General features: G+C 46.8%; 1 protein-coding gene across 1 annotated transcript in view; it reads right to left on the reverse strand.

Annotated features, from left to right (window-relative positions):
- Window positions 1-7,793: 7,793 nt before the first annotated feature.
- LOC146174360 (lipase member M-like) overlaps window positions 7,794-13,001 on the reverse strand; it is a 37,275-nt gene continuing 32,067 nt past the window's right edge. The window contains exon 9 of the mRNA XM_084584545.1: window positions 7,794-8,140. Coding sequence (XP_084440671.1) covers window positions 7,886-8,140 — 255 coding nt within the window. The 3' untranslated portion in view covers window positions 7,794-7,885. The remainder of the gene's footprint in view (window positions 8,141-13,001) is intronic.

Genomic DNA, 13,001 nt, shown 5'->3' on the forward strand with positions numbered 1-13,001 from the left:
GCGGTCGGTGAGAAAGTTTCGGATGTACGCATACATGCGATGTCCAACACCGAGAGCTTGAAGTTGTTGAAGAATCGCTTCATGGAGGACGTTGTCGAATGCCTTGGCAACATCGAGGCCGACGATGACTTTCGTTTCTAGTGTACGTCTCATGACTACCTAATGATGGAGAAGAAGCATAATGTCCGGGGCCGCTAAATGAGGGCGGAAGCCGAACATAGTGTCTGGTAGAAGATGGCTGTCTTCAAGGTATCGTGAGAGTCTGGTCTGGATAACGTGTTCCATCAGCTTCCCAACGCAGGACGTGAGAGAGATGAGACGGAGGTTGGCCAAGGTTGGTGGTTTTCCCGGCTTGGGGATGAGGACTAGATTGGCGCATTTCCACTCTTGAGGGATGGTACCGCTGGCCCAACATTCTTGAAAATAGTCGGTAAGAGCATGAATGGATGCGTCGTCTAGATTCCTAAGCATTTTATTTGAAATGCGGTCAGGGCCGGCCGCCGAAGTCGTCTTGAGGCGATTGAGTTCTGCTCGGACCTCCGCAAAAGTGATTGGAGCGTCTAGACAGAGATTGTCCGCGCCCTGATAGAAGGGGAGGTTGGTTGTTGGTTCAGGGCGGATGTAAGTATCTATAAGCTCTTGTTTGAGCTCATCAGACGTGCAAGGATACTGGTGGAAGATTCGCTCGAGCTGTTGGCGTGTCTGGAGCTTGCCTCCTGCTGGGTCGAGTAAATGTCGAAGGAGGTTCCACGTCTTACGGGCGTTTGGAGTCTTGTTCATCTGGTCACATATGTTGTGCCAGCTCTGTCGAGTGAGTTCTATTGCATAGTTCTCGATATTCGCATGTGCGCGCGCCAGTCTACGCCGGACATTGCGGTCCCATTTCCGAGTGGCAAGTAGAGCTTCGAGCGACTTCTTCCGCTCCCACAGATGGGCGTAGTAGCGGTCGCAGTGTGGGATACTGTCCTCTAACTTGACGGTTTGAGTGGCGTCGGCCACTTGTTTGACAATTTCGGTTGTCCACGCCTTGATATCAGTAATAGCGGGAGGTTTATCCTGCTGTTTCCTGTGCGTCCGGAAGGAGTCACAGTCAATCACCTGAGCCGTCCGCGTACATTGCCTGGTGGGGTCGTGTACTACGATTTCGAGTACGAAGTGATCACTCCCAAAGTTTTCGTGAGTGTGACACCAAGTCGCTTTAACTCCGGAGGTCGTAAAGGCAAGATCCGGCGTTGTATCACGCTGTAGGCCCGTACCGTGTCTAGTGGGGTAGGACACGTCCGTGATAAGGGTCAGCTGGTGCGTATGCCAGTCATTCCAAAGGCGTCGACCTTTAGCAGAGTCATAGTGGTAGCCCCAAGCGCGGTGATGCGCATTAAAGTCACCGAGAATGAGGAGGGGTTGCCCCTGCGCCAGCTGCTGGGCTTTGAGGAAAAGCGGACCGAAAATATCCATATGAGCTCGGGGAGGGCTGTAGACATTAATTATAAACAGACTAGTGCAACGTTTACGCGAGGGTCGAGGTAATATTTCTAAGAAGACGTATTCGGGGAAAGTTGGATCTAAATTGTGCTGGAGGACAGTGAGATTACGTTTGACGAGAGTAGCTATTCGAGGTTTCACTCGTTCCGATAGGTATGTACTGTAACCGGCAAGTTTCGTGTTCTTGTCGCATTCCTGGAGATCTATTAGTTCGGGGCGATCACTCGCGGCGAGGAACTGCTGGAGGACCGGACGCTTACGCGCGAACCCACGACAGTTCCACTGCCAGATGGTGGTGTTACCCGAGCTGCTCGCCATGATTAGGCTGGGATATTTGTGGGTTTGAACGGGTGTCGGCGCAGGGGCCGCGGCTACAACGGCAGCGAGGAGTTTGCCCTGTGCTTCTATAGCTTTGCTCAGCATCTCAAATTGTTGCGTGACTTGTGAGCCGATTGTGTGGAGTGAGCGTTCGATGTGTGCTTCTAAAGCCTTGATGCGAGTTTTACTTAGGTTGCAGCTTTCCTCAACTTTGGCAAAACGCGCCTGCCAACCCTCCGCGGGTGAGTCGGTGTCGGACGTTGCTTTGCGTTTTTGTGCTGATCTGTTAGGAGGAGCGATATCCATAGGTACTGAATCATATGATCCCTGCGGATGCGGGGGAGACGGAGTGAGTGTGGCCGTCGGCTTTTCGAGAGCCTCTACTCTAAGTTGTTGGATGACTGCTGTCAGTTCCATAATCGCTTTGTGTGTGTCTAGAGTAGTGGGAGTCCCTTCCTGCGTACTCACCGGTTTTTGACGTTCTCGTAGATCTGGTAGAGATGGTGGTAGCCCAGGTGGCTGCTGCAAAGGATGAGGAGAGTCCCCTGTCTGCTGGACGACTGCAGGTGGCCCGGGATTGGTCCGGCAGGTCCCCTGAGAACCCATCCGTGGAGCGGGAGACTTGAGCGGTGGAAAAGAGCTCGAGCGGTCTCGGAGCTGCCGCTGCTGGCTATCGGAGCGTTGCCGGTCCCATCGGCTGGTGCGCTGGAGTGTGATCCGCTTGGCGGTCTCTTGGGTCTTGGGTTTCTCTTCCTCAGCATTTCGAATTTTCTCCCACTTCTTGCGCTTGACTTCGTAAGGAATCCTGAAGATTTCCCGGCAGCGACTATCGCCCGTGAGATGTTCTTTGCCGCACAGGCGGCAGATTGGTTTGCACGTGTGGTCGTTGGTAGGATTGGATAGTCCGCAACCTCTGCAGTTGGTAGTTGTGCTTGCACAAACATCGGCTCGATGACCGAGCTCGCCACAGCAATAGCACACCTCGTACTTCTTCTTGAATAAGTCGCATCTGTGGCGACTATTGCAAAAGTGGACCCAGGTAGGCACTTGGCGCTGAGCGAATGTGCTGAGTACTGCGGTGGTGTTCCCGAGCCGCCGAAAGTCCACAATGGGTGGGTTAGGGTTGTCTTGTAACTCTGCTTGGATTGTATTTCGATCCAGTCGGAGGTCGACGCCGCGAATCACACCACGGCTCGAACTATCATCTGGAGCGCAGTAGACGGAATCTCATACGCCTTGTTGTCAATGGCGATCTCTTTGAGTTGCATCACCCGTTCAGCTCTTTCAACGACTGGGGTGCAGTACGCGAAAGTATTCTGGATCAGGTTAGCTTATATTAGGTCTTCGTGACGAACAGCGTCCCTGGTGAAGTGAGCAGCAGTGCAAATCGCTTCCAGTAGTTGGTAGGTTGTAATCTTGGAGAGTAGCAGTCCGCCCCGTGGGCGCACAATTAGCTTGAGAGCATTGCTGGGTATGCGAGGCTGGTTCGATGCTACAGATTTTTTGGCTAGTAAGCGTCCTCGCTGCCGAGGCGTGAGTTCAGCTTCCGTCTTCGCACGTAGCCCATTGTCGATTTGGGACGCTTGGTTCGGTCCCGCTTTGTCTCCAGGGAAATCTGGCACGGCAGGCCCTGATGTTGTTCGCGCTTCCCGGAGCTTGTTTACTTTAGTCAACCAATCACTGGATGCTAATTCTTCTCGAGAAATTGGGATGCCTTCTACGGTGACCCTCATGGCGAACTACGGCGCGCGGGCACGGTCCACGGCGCAGCCCAGCTGGCGAACGCTGCTGCGACCCAGGTGGCGAACGCCACTGCGACGCAGAGCTCCGTATTCTTCTTCGCGGCGCAGTAGGCCTAGCGAGGCATCTGGCTTGGTCACGGGGAAAAATTGACCTAAAATGGTCAAACCTTGTTTTACGTACTTCTGGTTGGTGTCCTTGGATTCCGCTCGTCTTCAGGAAACCGGTCATATCAACGGAAGTATTGTAGGGTCTTACTGTCTAGGGTAAAAACACGATACTGAGAGGCATTTCCTTTCTTATAAATCAATTTACAATGGAAGCGAAACCTTTCCTACGCTAGGAATGGCTAGTCTTCGTGTAACACTAAATTTGCCCTTCAAATGACCTTGACCTAATTGAGGGTTGGTGTCCACAATTGCGTGGTTTGCACCAAAATGTATACTGCGCCGTCCTCTCCTCGAAACCTGCATTCTCTTTCCACTTTAACTCCCACATTCCTCCCTTCCCTTAGGACGCTGTTCAGGTTTACACAAAAGAGCTTGAGAGCTACTGCGCTTTCCTTTCCTGTGAACCATTTAAAAAAAAAAACGCCCACTGACCTCGACATGAGAGTACCTGGACGCCTCTTCATTTGGCCTCCGACCCGCTGGGGTGGCGCAGGGGTTACGGCGCTTGACTACTGTTCCCAAGGATGCGGGATCAAATCCCGGCCTCGGTGACCGCTTTTCGATGGAGGCGAAAAACAAGGAGCGCTTGTGCTGTGTGATGTGAGTGCACGTTAACCCCAGGTGGTCGAAATTTCCGGAGTGCTCTACTACGGCGTCTCCCATAGCCTGAGTCGCTTTGGGAAGCTAAACCCCACAAACCAAACCAGTCATTTCGCCTCCATCAAAGCTCGGCCGCCGGCGGTCGGGATGGAACTCGATGCACCACAAACCAAGTTGTTTTAGGGAAAGGATCCCCAAATGGTGGAAATTATTCCAGTAGCCTTCACTATGGCACCAATTTTCCTCTTTCCGCTTTCAATTCCTTCTTCCTCGTTTCCTGTGGGGCGCGGGTCAGGTGTCCAAGGAACAAATGTGACAGATACTGCGCCTTTCCTTGCCTGTGAACCAATTATTAATATGTGGAGAGGCGGCCCTTGGTTGTGCCACGACCGAAGGAATGCGATATGGCGCACATTAAAGGCCCAAAGGCCGCCAAATTTCTCCGTAGCCTTCCACTACGGCACCTCTTTCTCTGCGCTTCCTCTCCCATCTTCTTTTACAAAAGTCTACAGATACTGAGCTTGTCCTTTCTTAAAATCTGATGTCCAATATGAACAAAAACATGAAAACATGACCTTGAGCTCGTTAGGAGTGTTTGCGCACCATTGCGTGGAGTCCACTTAATAGTAGAAGGCTCCTTCTATTCCCTAGAACTATGTATTTTAGTATCCAAAACCTAATTATAAAAAGCTATGAAAAGCAAACGCGGGTTGAAAAGTCGGTGTGGAAGAGGAAATTGCTGCAACTAACTTTCGCTCTATCACTAGCTTCATGCGACGTTTAAGACATTTTTTAATTAGCTTATGAGTAATTTTAATGCATCCAGTCGAAACGAAGAGGCGTCCGTGTGCTGTGCGACGTCAGCGCACGTTTAAGATCCCCAGGTGGTCGAAATTACTCCGAAGCCCTCCAATACGGATCCTCTTTCTCGCTTTCCACTTTCACTCCCACCTTTCTCCCTTCCCTTACGGCGCGGTTGCGGTGTCCACAGAAAACAAGTGAGAAAGTTACCGCGCCTTTCCCTTCCTATAAATAAATCGGTTTTTTAATGCATCTAGCGTTGCATACCGGTTATGGACACTTTCTGTTCTGGAATTGATTTTTTTTTGCGAAGTGTTGTTAGCACGTACATTGTGTTTTTAACCAACTCCGTGATAATACATTTCTAGTTTTCACGCTTTTCGTACTGTTTCACTCCCGTAAAAGCCCCAAAAAGGACAACCCAGCTTCAGTAAACAAACAATGCTGCCGCACGTCGGAGCCGATGACAATGCCGACGTTACTGCTTGTTATCAGCGTTCATAGAAAGGTCGACGACTGGCCCGACTATGCAGTAACACGCTCCAAATGATGACAACTCGAGGCTAACTAAATGCAGGTGACCTAGTCTCAGAATGGACTCCAATTCGCACACTAAGATTAGGAATATCTCTTTGCTATGTAGGCCGTCACAATATCACTCATCTAGATCATTTGACTACAATGCTGCACCTGAGGTTTTGGCAGCAGGCCTCGGCCCAGGCACCCGACTGCAAATTTTGCTGTTCAGCGTTGAAAGAATTGTCAGAGAAATAATGGGTGCCTTGGTTTTGCTTTCACAAGGTCTTTTTCTATATATTTTCACACCTACTTTTATTTTATCATAAGAGCATCGAGTCAATACTTCTTTTATGATGGACTAAAGGGGCGAGGGTTTCCTGTGCTTTTTGTGACCTCACCGCCGAGGTGCCCCAACGATTAAGGTGCTGGACTGTTAAGTCCAAGGACGCCGGCGTAAATCTCCGCCGCGTTGGCGATTTTCAATGGAAGCGAAAATCAAGGCGTCCGTCTGCTGTACGATTTCAGCGCACGTTAAAGAACCCCAGGTAGTAGAAATTTCCAGAGTCCTCCACTACGGCGTCCCTCATAGCCTGAGTCGCTTTGGGAAGTTAAACCCCACAAGCCATGCAAATGATCCCAGCTTCGTTCTCGTTCTTTACGCACCATGTCGATGGGCGCGGACTTCATCCCTTTTTAGCGCGTTTATCACCAGTGGCCACAGCGACGAGCGATTGCTACCACAGCATGGAAGTGAATTCCGGTTGCCTTTCTGCCTATTGTTCCATGTGTTTTATCCTTGTTTCCTAAGGTGACCTCTCTAGAGGCACGGGAATTCTGTCACTCGCTTACCCGTAGCAAGATTGGCGCTTCATCGCCACGGCGTTCCATTCTTTGTGGGGGCAGTGTTAAGTTTTTTACTAGAAAGCCCTCTTACTGTCCTGCTGACACCTCGAAAATTGTCGCCAAAAGGGGACAATATGCCAATAACATTTCACAGAAGCTGGAATTTTGAGCAACAAAAGAACGCAAAAGCCTAGTTCTCGGTACAAACAAATTGCTATTTCGGTCCTGCTTGGAAGCAAAAACGGGTCTAAACAGTTTAGATATGCAATAAAAATTCAAAAGTGTGCATCCGTACACAACAAAATGGGGTGTAGCCAATCCTCTTGTCATGCTTAAACCAGCATATTGGCTAAAGGCAGAATAGAAAACGTTGAAATATATACAAATGATCATGTGCCCCACATTACAGATACGTATCCTGGTTCACATGCTTATCGCTTTACTTTACAAGGGTAACGGAATGGCAAGACTTCACTTGGAAAGTTAGTTTTATATGGTTAAATTAAAAATAACAGTAGAGTGTAATTTACGTACAGAATGAATATATTCAGACATAATGCGCTAGACCACGTCATTTGTACGTGGTGTAGGCGCCTTGATTCCTCGATATTTATCCCTCTCGTGAGTATGTAACACTGAGAGGCATTTGTGGTTATAAATGTCTGATGTTTAAAAAATAAACTTTTAAAGCCAGAAATCGTTCTTTTCGTGTGCAGTTAAAGTGTTGTTTGTCGTGCTTGCTTTTCATTCTGGGGGAACGCTGGCTTGCGCATCGGTCTTTTGGAACGTTTAAAATCACACTTCCTTTGCTGGTACAAATATTTCAATACTTTCAAGGAACGTCAATGCTTTTAACCTGACTAGTTATTAAACAAATTCTGACATAGTGGCTAGCGCACAAGAATGACGCACACAGCAGAAGCGTGTGCCCTGTCCGCCTGCTCTCTGTGTGCGTCTTTCGTGTGTGCTAACAACTGTATTACATGGAATGTTGCCTCTATTCATGAGGAAATATTTTCGTTGGTAGCAGTATGTCAAGCAATATTGTGGCCAAGCAGGACAGACAGGCTGCACACAGAACGTTCTTCTTTGGCGCCAGTTAGCCCAGCGCTCATGGATTCTAGCGGCTGAGTTCTGTCTCTCTTATCGCGTCAACGAATAATCCTCACCATGTGCGAAAACCGCTACTAACTACTGTTGCGCTGAACGTGCATTACATTTGTAAACAGGCTTAAATCTTGCTTCCCGTATTAAATCACTTGCCAACCAATAAATAACTTGCAAAATGTTATAAACGAAGAACTGTAAATTTATTCCTCTTTCAGCTAAAAAACTTGTCAACTCTTGTGGAATCTTTGCCGTCTAATTTCAAAGCCACACACTGCAATAAAGGGGCAGAGCGCTGCTGCCTTTTACTGTCCCTCTTGAGCAAGACTCTTGAGAGTATTGATCATCGGGTTGTGAAGCATGTCTGCTGCACAGCAGCCGTAGCCGAAGTCTAGGTGTCGAAAGTCGTCTTGTGGGACGGTGTAGTTGAAAAGCAACCTTGAACCAAGCCTCTGCATGAGTTGAGCCACGTTGCGTGGATCAGCAAGAGTGTCGCCATTGGACCAATACAGCCCGAATGGAGCCGTTATGCGTTCTATGGGATACGCAGGTGGATCCGTCTGAAATAATGACCATATTCATAGTAATTTAGGTTCAAATTGTGCCGTATGGCGTGGTAACATAAGAAAAACGAATCGAAGACTTTCAAAACATCAAACGTTGCAGGTTCAGTTTATTGCATCTTCTATTTACATTGGCAGCTTACACCCGTTTAGTGAGCTCGCCCTATGGTCACAGCGACGCCAACGGCAACGCTTGCCAGGCTAATGTTGGTATCTGTCACAGACGGGATTTAAGGCAAATGCTGGTACGCTTGAGGCTTTCCAGCAGTATAACAAACAACCGTACCACCCCCCGCAATAAAGTATCCCAAAGATGATATGTTCTGTGGTTTCATGCGCCGACGGGACAAAGTTATAAAACGAGCTGCGTGGATCCAACCCAAGTAATGCGAGTAAGTAACCGAGCACCGAAAACGGAGGAAGTGCGGACGGTGTGAATAAAAATTTCATATTCTATAGACAGCAAACAAATGGTATTCGCCCCTAGTTCTCAACAACAAAAAAAAAAAAGTTACCAAGAATTACTGCTTAAATACTATACGGAAAGCACGTCTTATTCGTCGGCTAATTTCACTTTTCATTGCTGTTCTGAAAACGCCAACAGTCAGCGAGGTAAAGACATGCATAGGGCATGTTTTTTTATTGTATGTTGCTAGCACAAATTAGTTCTATAGTCAGTTTATTTGTGAAATATAGGGCATTTCAACAGAATGTAGAAGGAAACCCGCAAGCCTCTTCCGTAATCAGGTTATAGTAGTAATAAAAAAATGGCAGGGACGTATGGTAGCATTTGTCTTGGGAATATAGACTGTGTGATTTGGAAACACTACACTGATCGAACGGAGGTCGTTTTGAGGCCTCCCTAGAAGAGTAATGCGAGCACTTTCCTTAATTCCTAAATACGCGCTTCGCTTCCGATCACAGCATCCCAATAAAAAAAATTTGCGCTTTTACTGCGTTCTGAAAATTTAAAGTTGGCAAACTAAAAGGCCATGGGTCGCGTTCTCTAAGCTTCACTACAGTCCTTGTAAACCCTAACAAAGCCACATCATATGCAGCATTTGCTATGCTTTTTCTGCTACAAAGCCGAGAAATAGCATGGATCGCGAGAGCAGTCGAACCTTTCTCGAGCAATGAGCATTCATTTCTAGAGCGCGCCAGAGTAGAGCAGAGCAAGCAAGCATCATACAACGTCGGCCACTGGGTTTGAGATAGCTGTCGACTGAGCCTGCGCATAAAACATTCAGTGCTGTCCAGCTCGTTGGTCCTGCGGTGGTGGACACTTGATGCTGCACTACTCGTCGCAAGTGCTATCATAATGCCTCTGGCGTTGCGCTGACAGCTTGTGTCAAGGTGGTCCGCACGGTAGAAGCTCTGGGTGAAATCATGCAGACTGCCTAAAATCGCCGAAATTTATTGGTTGGCCATAAGTTTCGAATGCACGCCATGCGTTGCATCCATACCTGCTAGAAAATCGTGCGTTTGCATTTTCAGCGTCTGCTTCAGCGTTCCCTTTGCGAGCCAAGAACCCGGGCATGCTTCTAGAGGGTGGGAGTAGGCAGAATATGTGGCCGTGCGCTGACAAATTGTTTGGGTGTGAGATTTCATGTGGCAGGATAACATGACCAACTGAGGCTTCTTGCTTCAAATAGAAGGTGATGGACACAATGTTGCCTTCCATGACCCTTCGATTCCGAATTAGAAACGTGCCCAAAATCACGTAGGCCTTGCTTGTGGGGCTTGCTTTGTTAAAAATGAGATTTTAGTCTATAGCTCGATGTCTTTGGCATGAGGTTGAATCTTTTCCTTTCAATAAATCCATCTATCTTACAAGTGTATGCTGATGAGGATGTGTGACATAAAGGCAAAAATAAGATTTCTAAATAGACGAGCAGTAAAGTGAACATATCTGCACAAGAAACGCGCAAGAGGAGTGAGCTGAGGCCTTAAAACTTGTCGCGTTGTAACCATAAGGCAAGGCTTAAGTGTCCTACAGTTTGCTCTTCACCGTGCCAGCATCTGGAGTGGAGTACTCATCTTCGTAATAGTAAACTGCATACATAGTTTTGTGTATACGCACCGATGCGGACAAGTGTGAACGGAGCACGCAGTTTCCTTCTAAGAATTTTCACGCGTTGCATAATTGAAACTGGCAGTCTAGGTATGCGCGAACCGGTAGTAGAAGCCAGTATCCTTCAACGTGGAAGAACATTGTTTTATCTCCTAGTGCAGAATGCCTGATTTTAATATGAACTGAAACGCGGGCTCCGTTTACTAATTTCCGCACATTTGCATGCAGAAAAAGCTCAAGATCAACTAACAGCTGCATCATGAGCAAAGAAAACATGAAGGAAGTTTTACCGAAATGAAATAAATACGCAAAACAGCAGTCGAATACCAGCTATGCTGAGGACATCTGAAAGTGAGATAAGCTACACCGTATACACTTGCAAACAGCATAAACTACTGAGTTCTCGGTAACAGCTCGTACACCTTATCAACTATTCCGAATGGAACTGCAGGCGTTCGGTGGATTACACGTTTTTCAAAGGAGCTGCCTCTATATAACAGTGTCATCAGGAAAACTAATTAGCTAACAACTAAAGGGAGAGGTAAAGTAAGGTAACGTACATACATCTCACTCCAATTTTTAAGGAAGCTCTCAAATACAGTTCGCTACGTTAACACTGTCTTGACAATATCGTGGCTGGTGTCCAAAATTTTCAGAATTTTTCAGCAACCTTATTTAGAATGTTTTGTTCTTAATAAAACAAGTGAAGATGTTTGCGAAATACGATAGTATGTCCCAATAATTGCTGCCCATGGAACACGCGATGTTGGATTCGCACAATTTCTCCCAGTTCACGGTGGGTAAAATGTGTAGAGCTCGCTTTGTAATCTAAAGGCAAAGAAGCGGTTACCCGTTTAGACCAAATTTCAATTTGTGTTGTCTCTAACTTCACACTGGGAAAGCAGGTAATAAAATTAAATAAAACATTTCATATCCATTTCTTTGGAAATTTAACTAATTGAAGCATCATATGCGAACACTGATTTTAAGGCTGCGGGATTATGAGAATCGTTCTCCGAAATTTCATGGCCTTTGAATTATCAGCAACAATACTGTGCATGCTTGTGGCTCATGATTGTTGGCTGGGCGCTACTTGGTTAGCGAGTTTCATAATTTGTGCCGTGGCAAGATAACAAATTTGAGATGGCACCTTCATATTTGGTATGACAGGGTGGCATAGGGAGTAGACTTTTACGTTTACCTCAAATCTCAAGCCAGACAAACTATCCCTAATGTGCGCAAGCACGTTAAGCCCACTTGTTCAACGTGGTGCTTTTTATCTTCTGACGCTCATCCAAATGCTTTGGAATGTTGCGACTGTACGCTTGACATTACAGAGTAACAGTTTGAAGCTACCGATTAAACATGAAGCAAACTGCAGGTACAAAAAAGCAAGATTGGAAGGGGCAGCCATGGATGGTGGCCATTAAACAGTCTTGTTAGATCTGTGAAAGAAGTTTTTGGAGTTTCAGAAACCAATTTTCAGAATAACACCTTCCAGAATCCTTGCCTTCTTAGTCAGAGGCTCTACGCATATAATATGAGGTAAGTTCGTACTACTAAGAAATCTTTATATCTATTCCTGGTGGACTTTAACATGTGGCAATATACCAAAAATTATGATAGAGGTATTACGGAGAGAGTTATGTTATTAACAATTAGGTGATCAGACAAATACATGCATATATATAAAAAAAAGAATCAGCAAGGACAGCCCACAAACGGGGGGAGCTGCTACCGGCATTGCGTCATAATAGGGAGGCTTATTATACCGTGATACATGAACCAAGATCCGTCATAGTAACCATCTACTGCGCGCTTCCGTTGCGCACGCGCTGATTGCTCCCGACGCATCAGGTCTATGTGCTAACTTCAAACATGGAGCGCCATCTATTGGCGTCAAACGAATCTGGGCATGCGCGATGGAACGGGTGGTGGCGGATCAGAGTCGCGTTTCGAGATACACTAAAGCTCTCTAATCTTGAGGGTGGAGCTGAGCTGTCCACTACCGTGTACTCATTTTCGTGACCAATAACGCGTGGACCTGGAACTTCATATACTTGCAATCCTTTCACTACCATGCATGAATGTCATAAATTCATAATATCATTGCTGCTAATCGGCATGTAGGAATACCGTCATTAACTTGCATCGGTAATATTTCCGCAAACCATTAAAATTTTCTTTTTTTAAAAAGCTGCTGCATGTGACCTTATCATTGTGATTGTAGCGCAGGATCGATAAATTACTCTGTTCATGCTTTAACATTTCCGTTTTTGCAAAAGATGTTCCGAGATGTATGTAGAACGATTCTAGCCAGAGGCATTTCTTTATACAATTTTCTACGATGTGCTAGTCACTGCTTGCTGTTTTATCTCAATGTTTCTTCACCACCATTAGATCGACCACTGACGAGTAAAACGGGCATTCTTTGTTCGACGACCGCTGAACACGATTCCTGTTATCGCCACCGCCGATTGCTTAGTTCTTTTGCGGCCACAGGTCAGCCCGATTAAGAATTTATTCAAATGAAGTCCAAGCCTCCTCATTTGTTGCCAAAAGCAATGTCATTGTTACGTGACATCTATTTGAGGTAGGGGAAGTAGTGAAGGCCCTTCATGTTACAGTTTGCCCCTTCAAGTCAAGAAGACAACACTGTTCCTGTCGCCCTGGGAACCACCCAACATGGCTTTGAAACAGCCTCCGACTTTAATGGCACCAAGCCGAACACGGTCTGCTGCTGGACCCCTTTCGACCCCGAAATGCAACAAAATTGGCAATGACGGT

This window comes from Amblyomma maculatum, chromosome 11 (genome assembly GCF_055883805.1).
Source record: "Amblyomma maculatum isolate TAMU_Amacu chromosome 11, ASM5588380v1, whole genome shotgun sequence".
Classification (NCBI taxonomy): Eukaryota; Metazoa; Arthropoda; class Arachnida; order Ixodida; family Ixodidae; genus Amblyomma; species Amblyomma maculatum.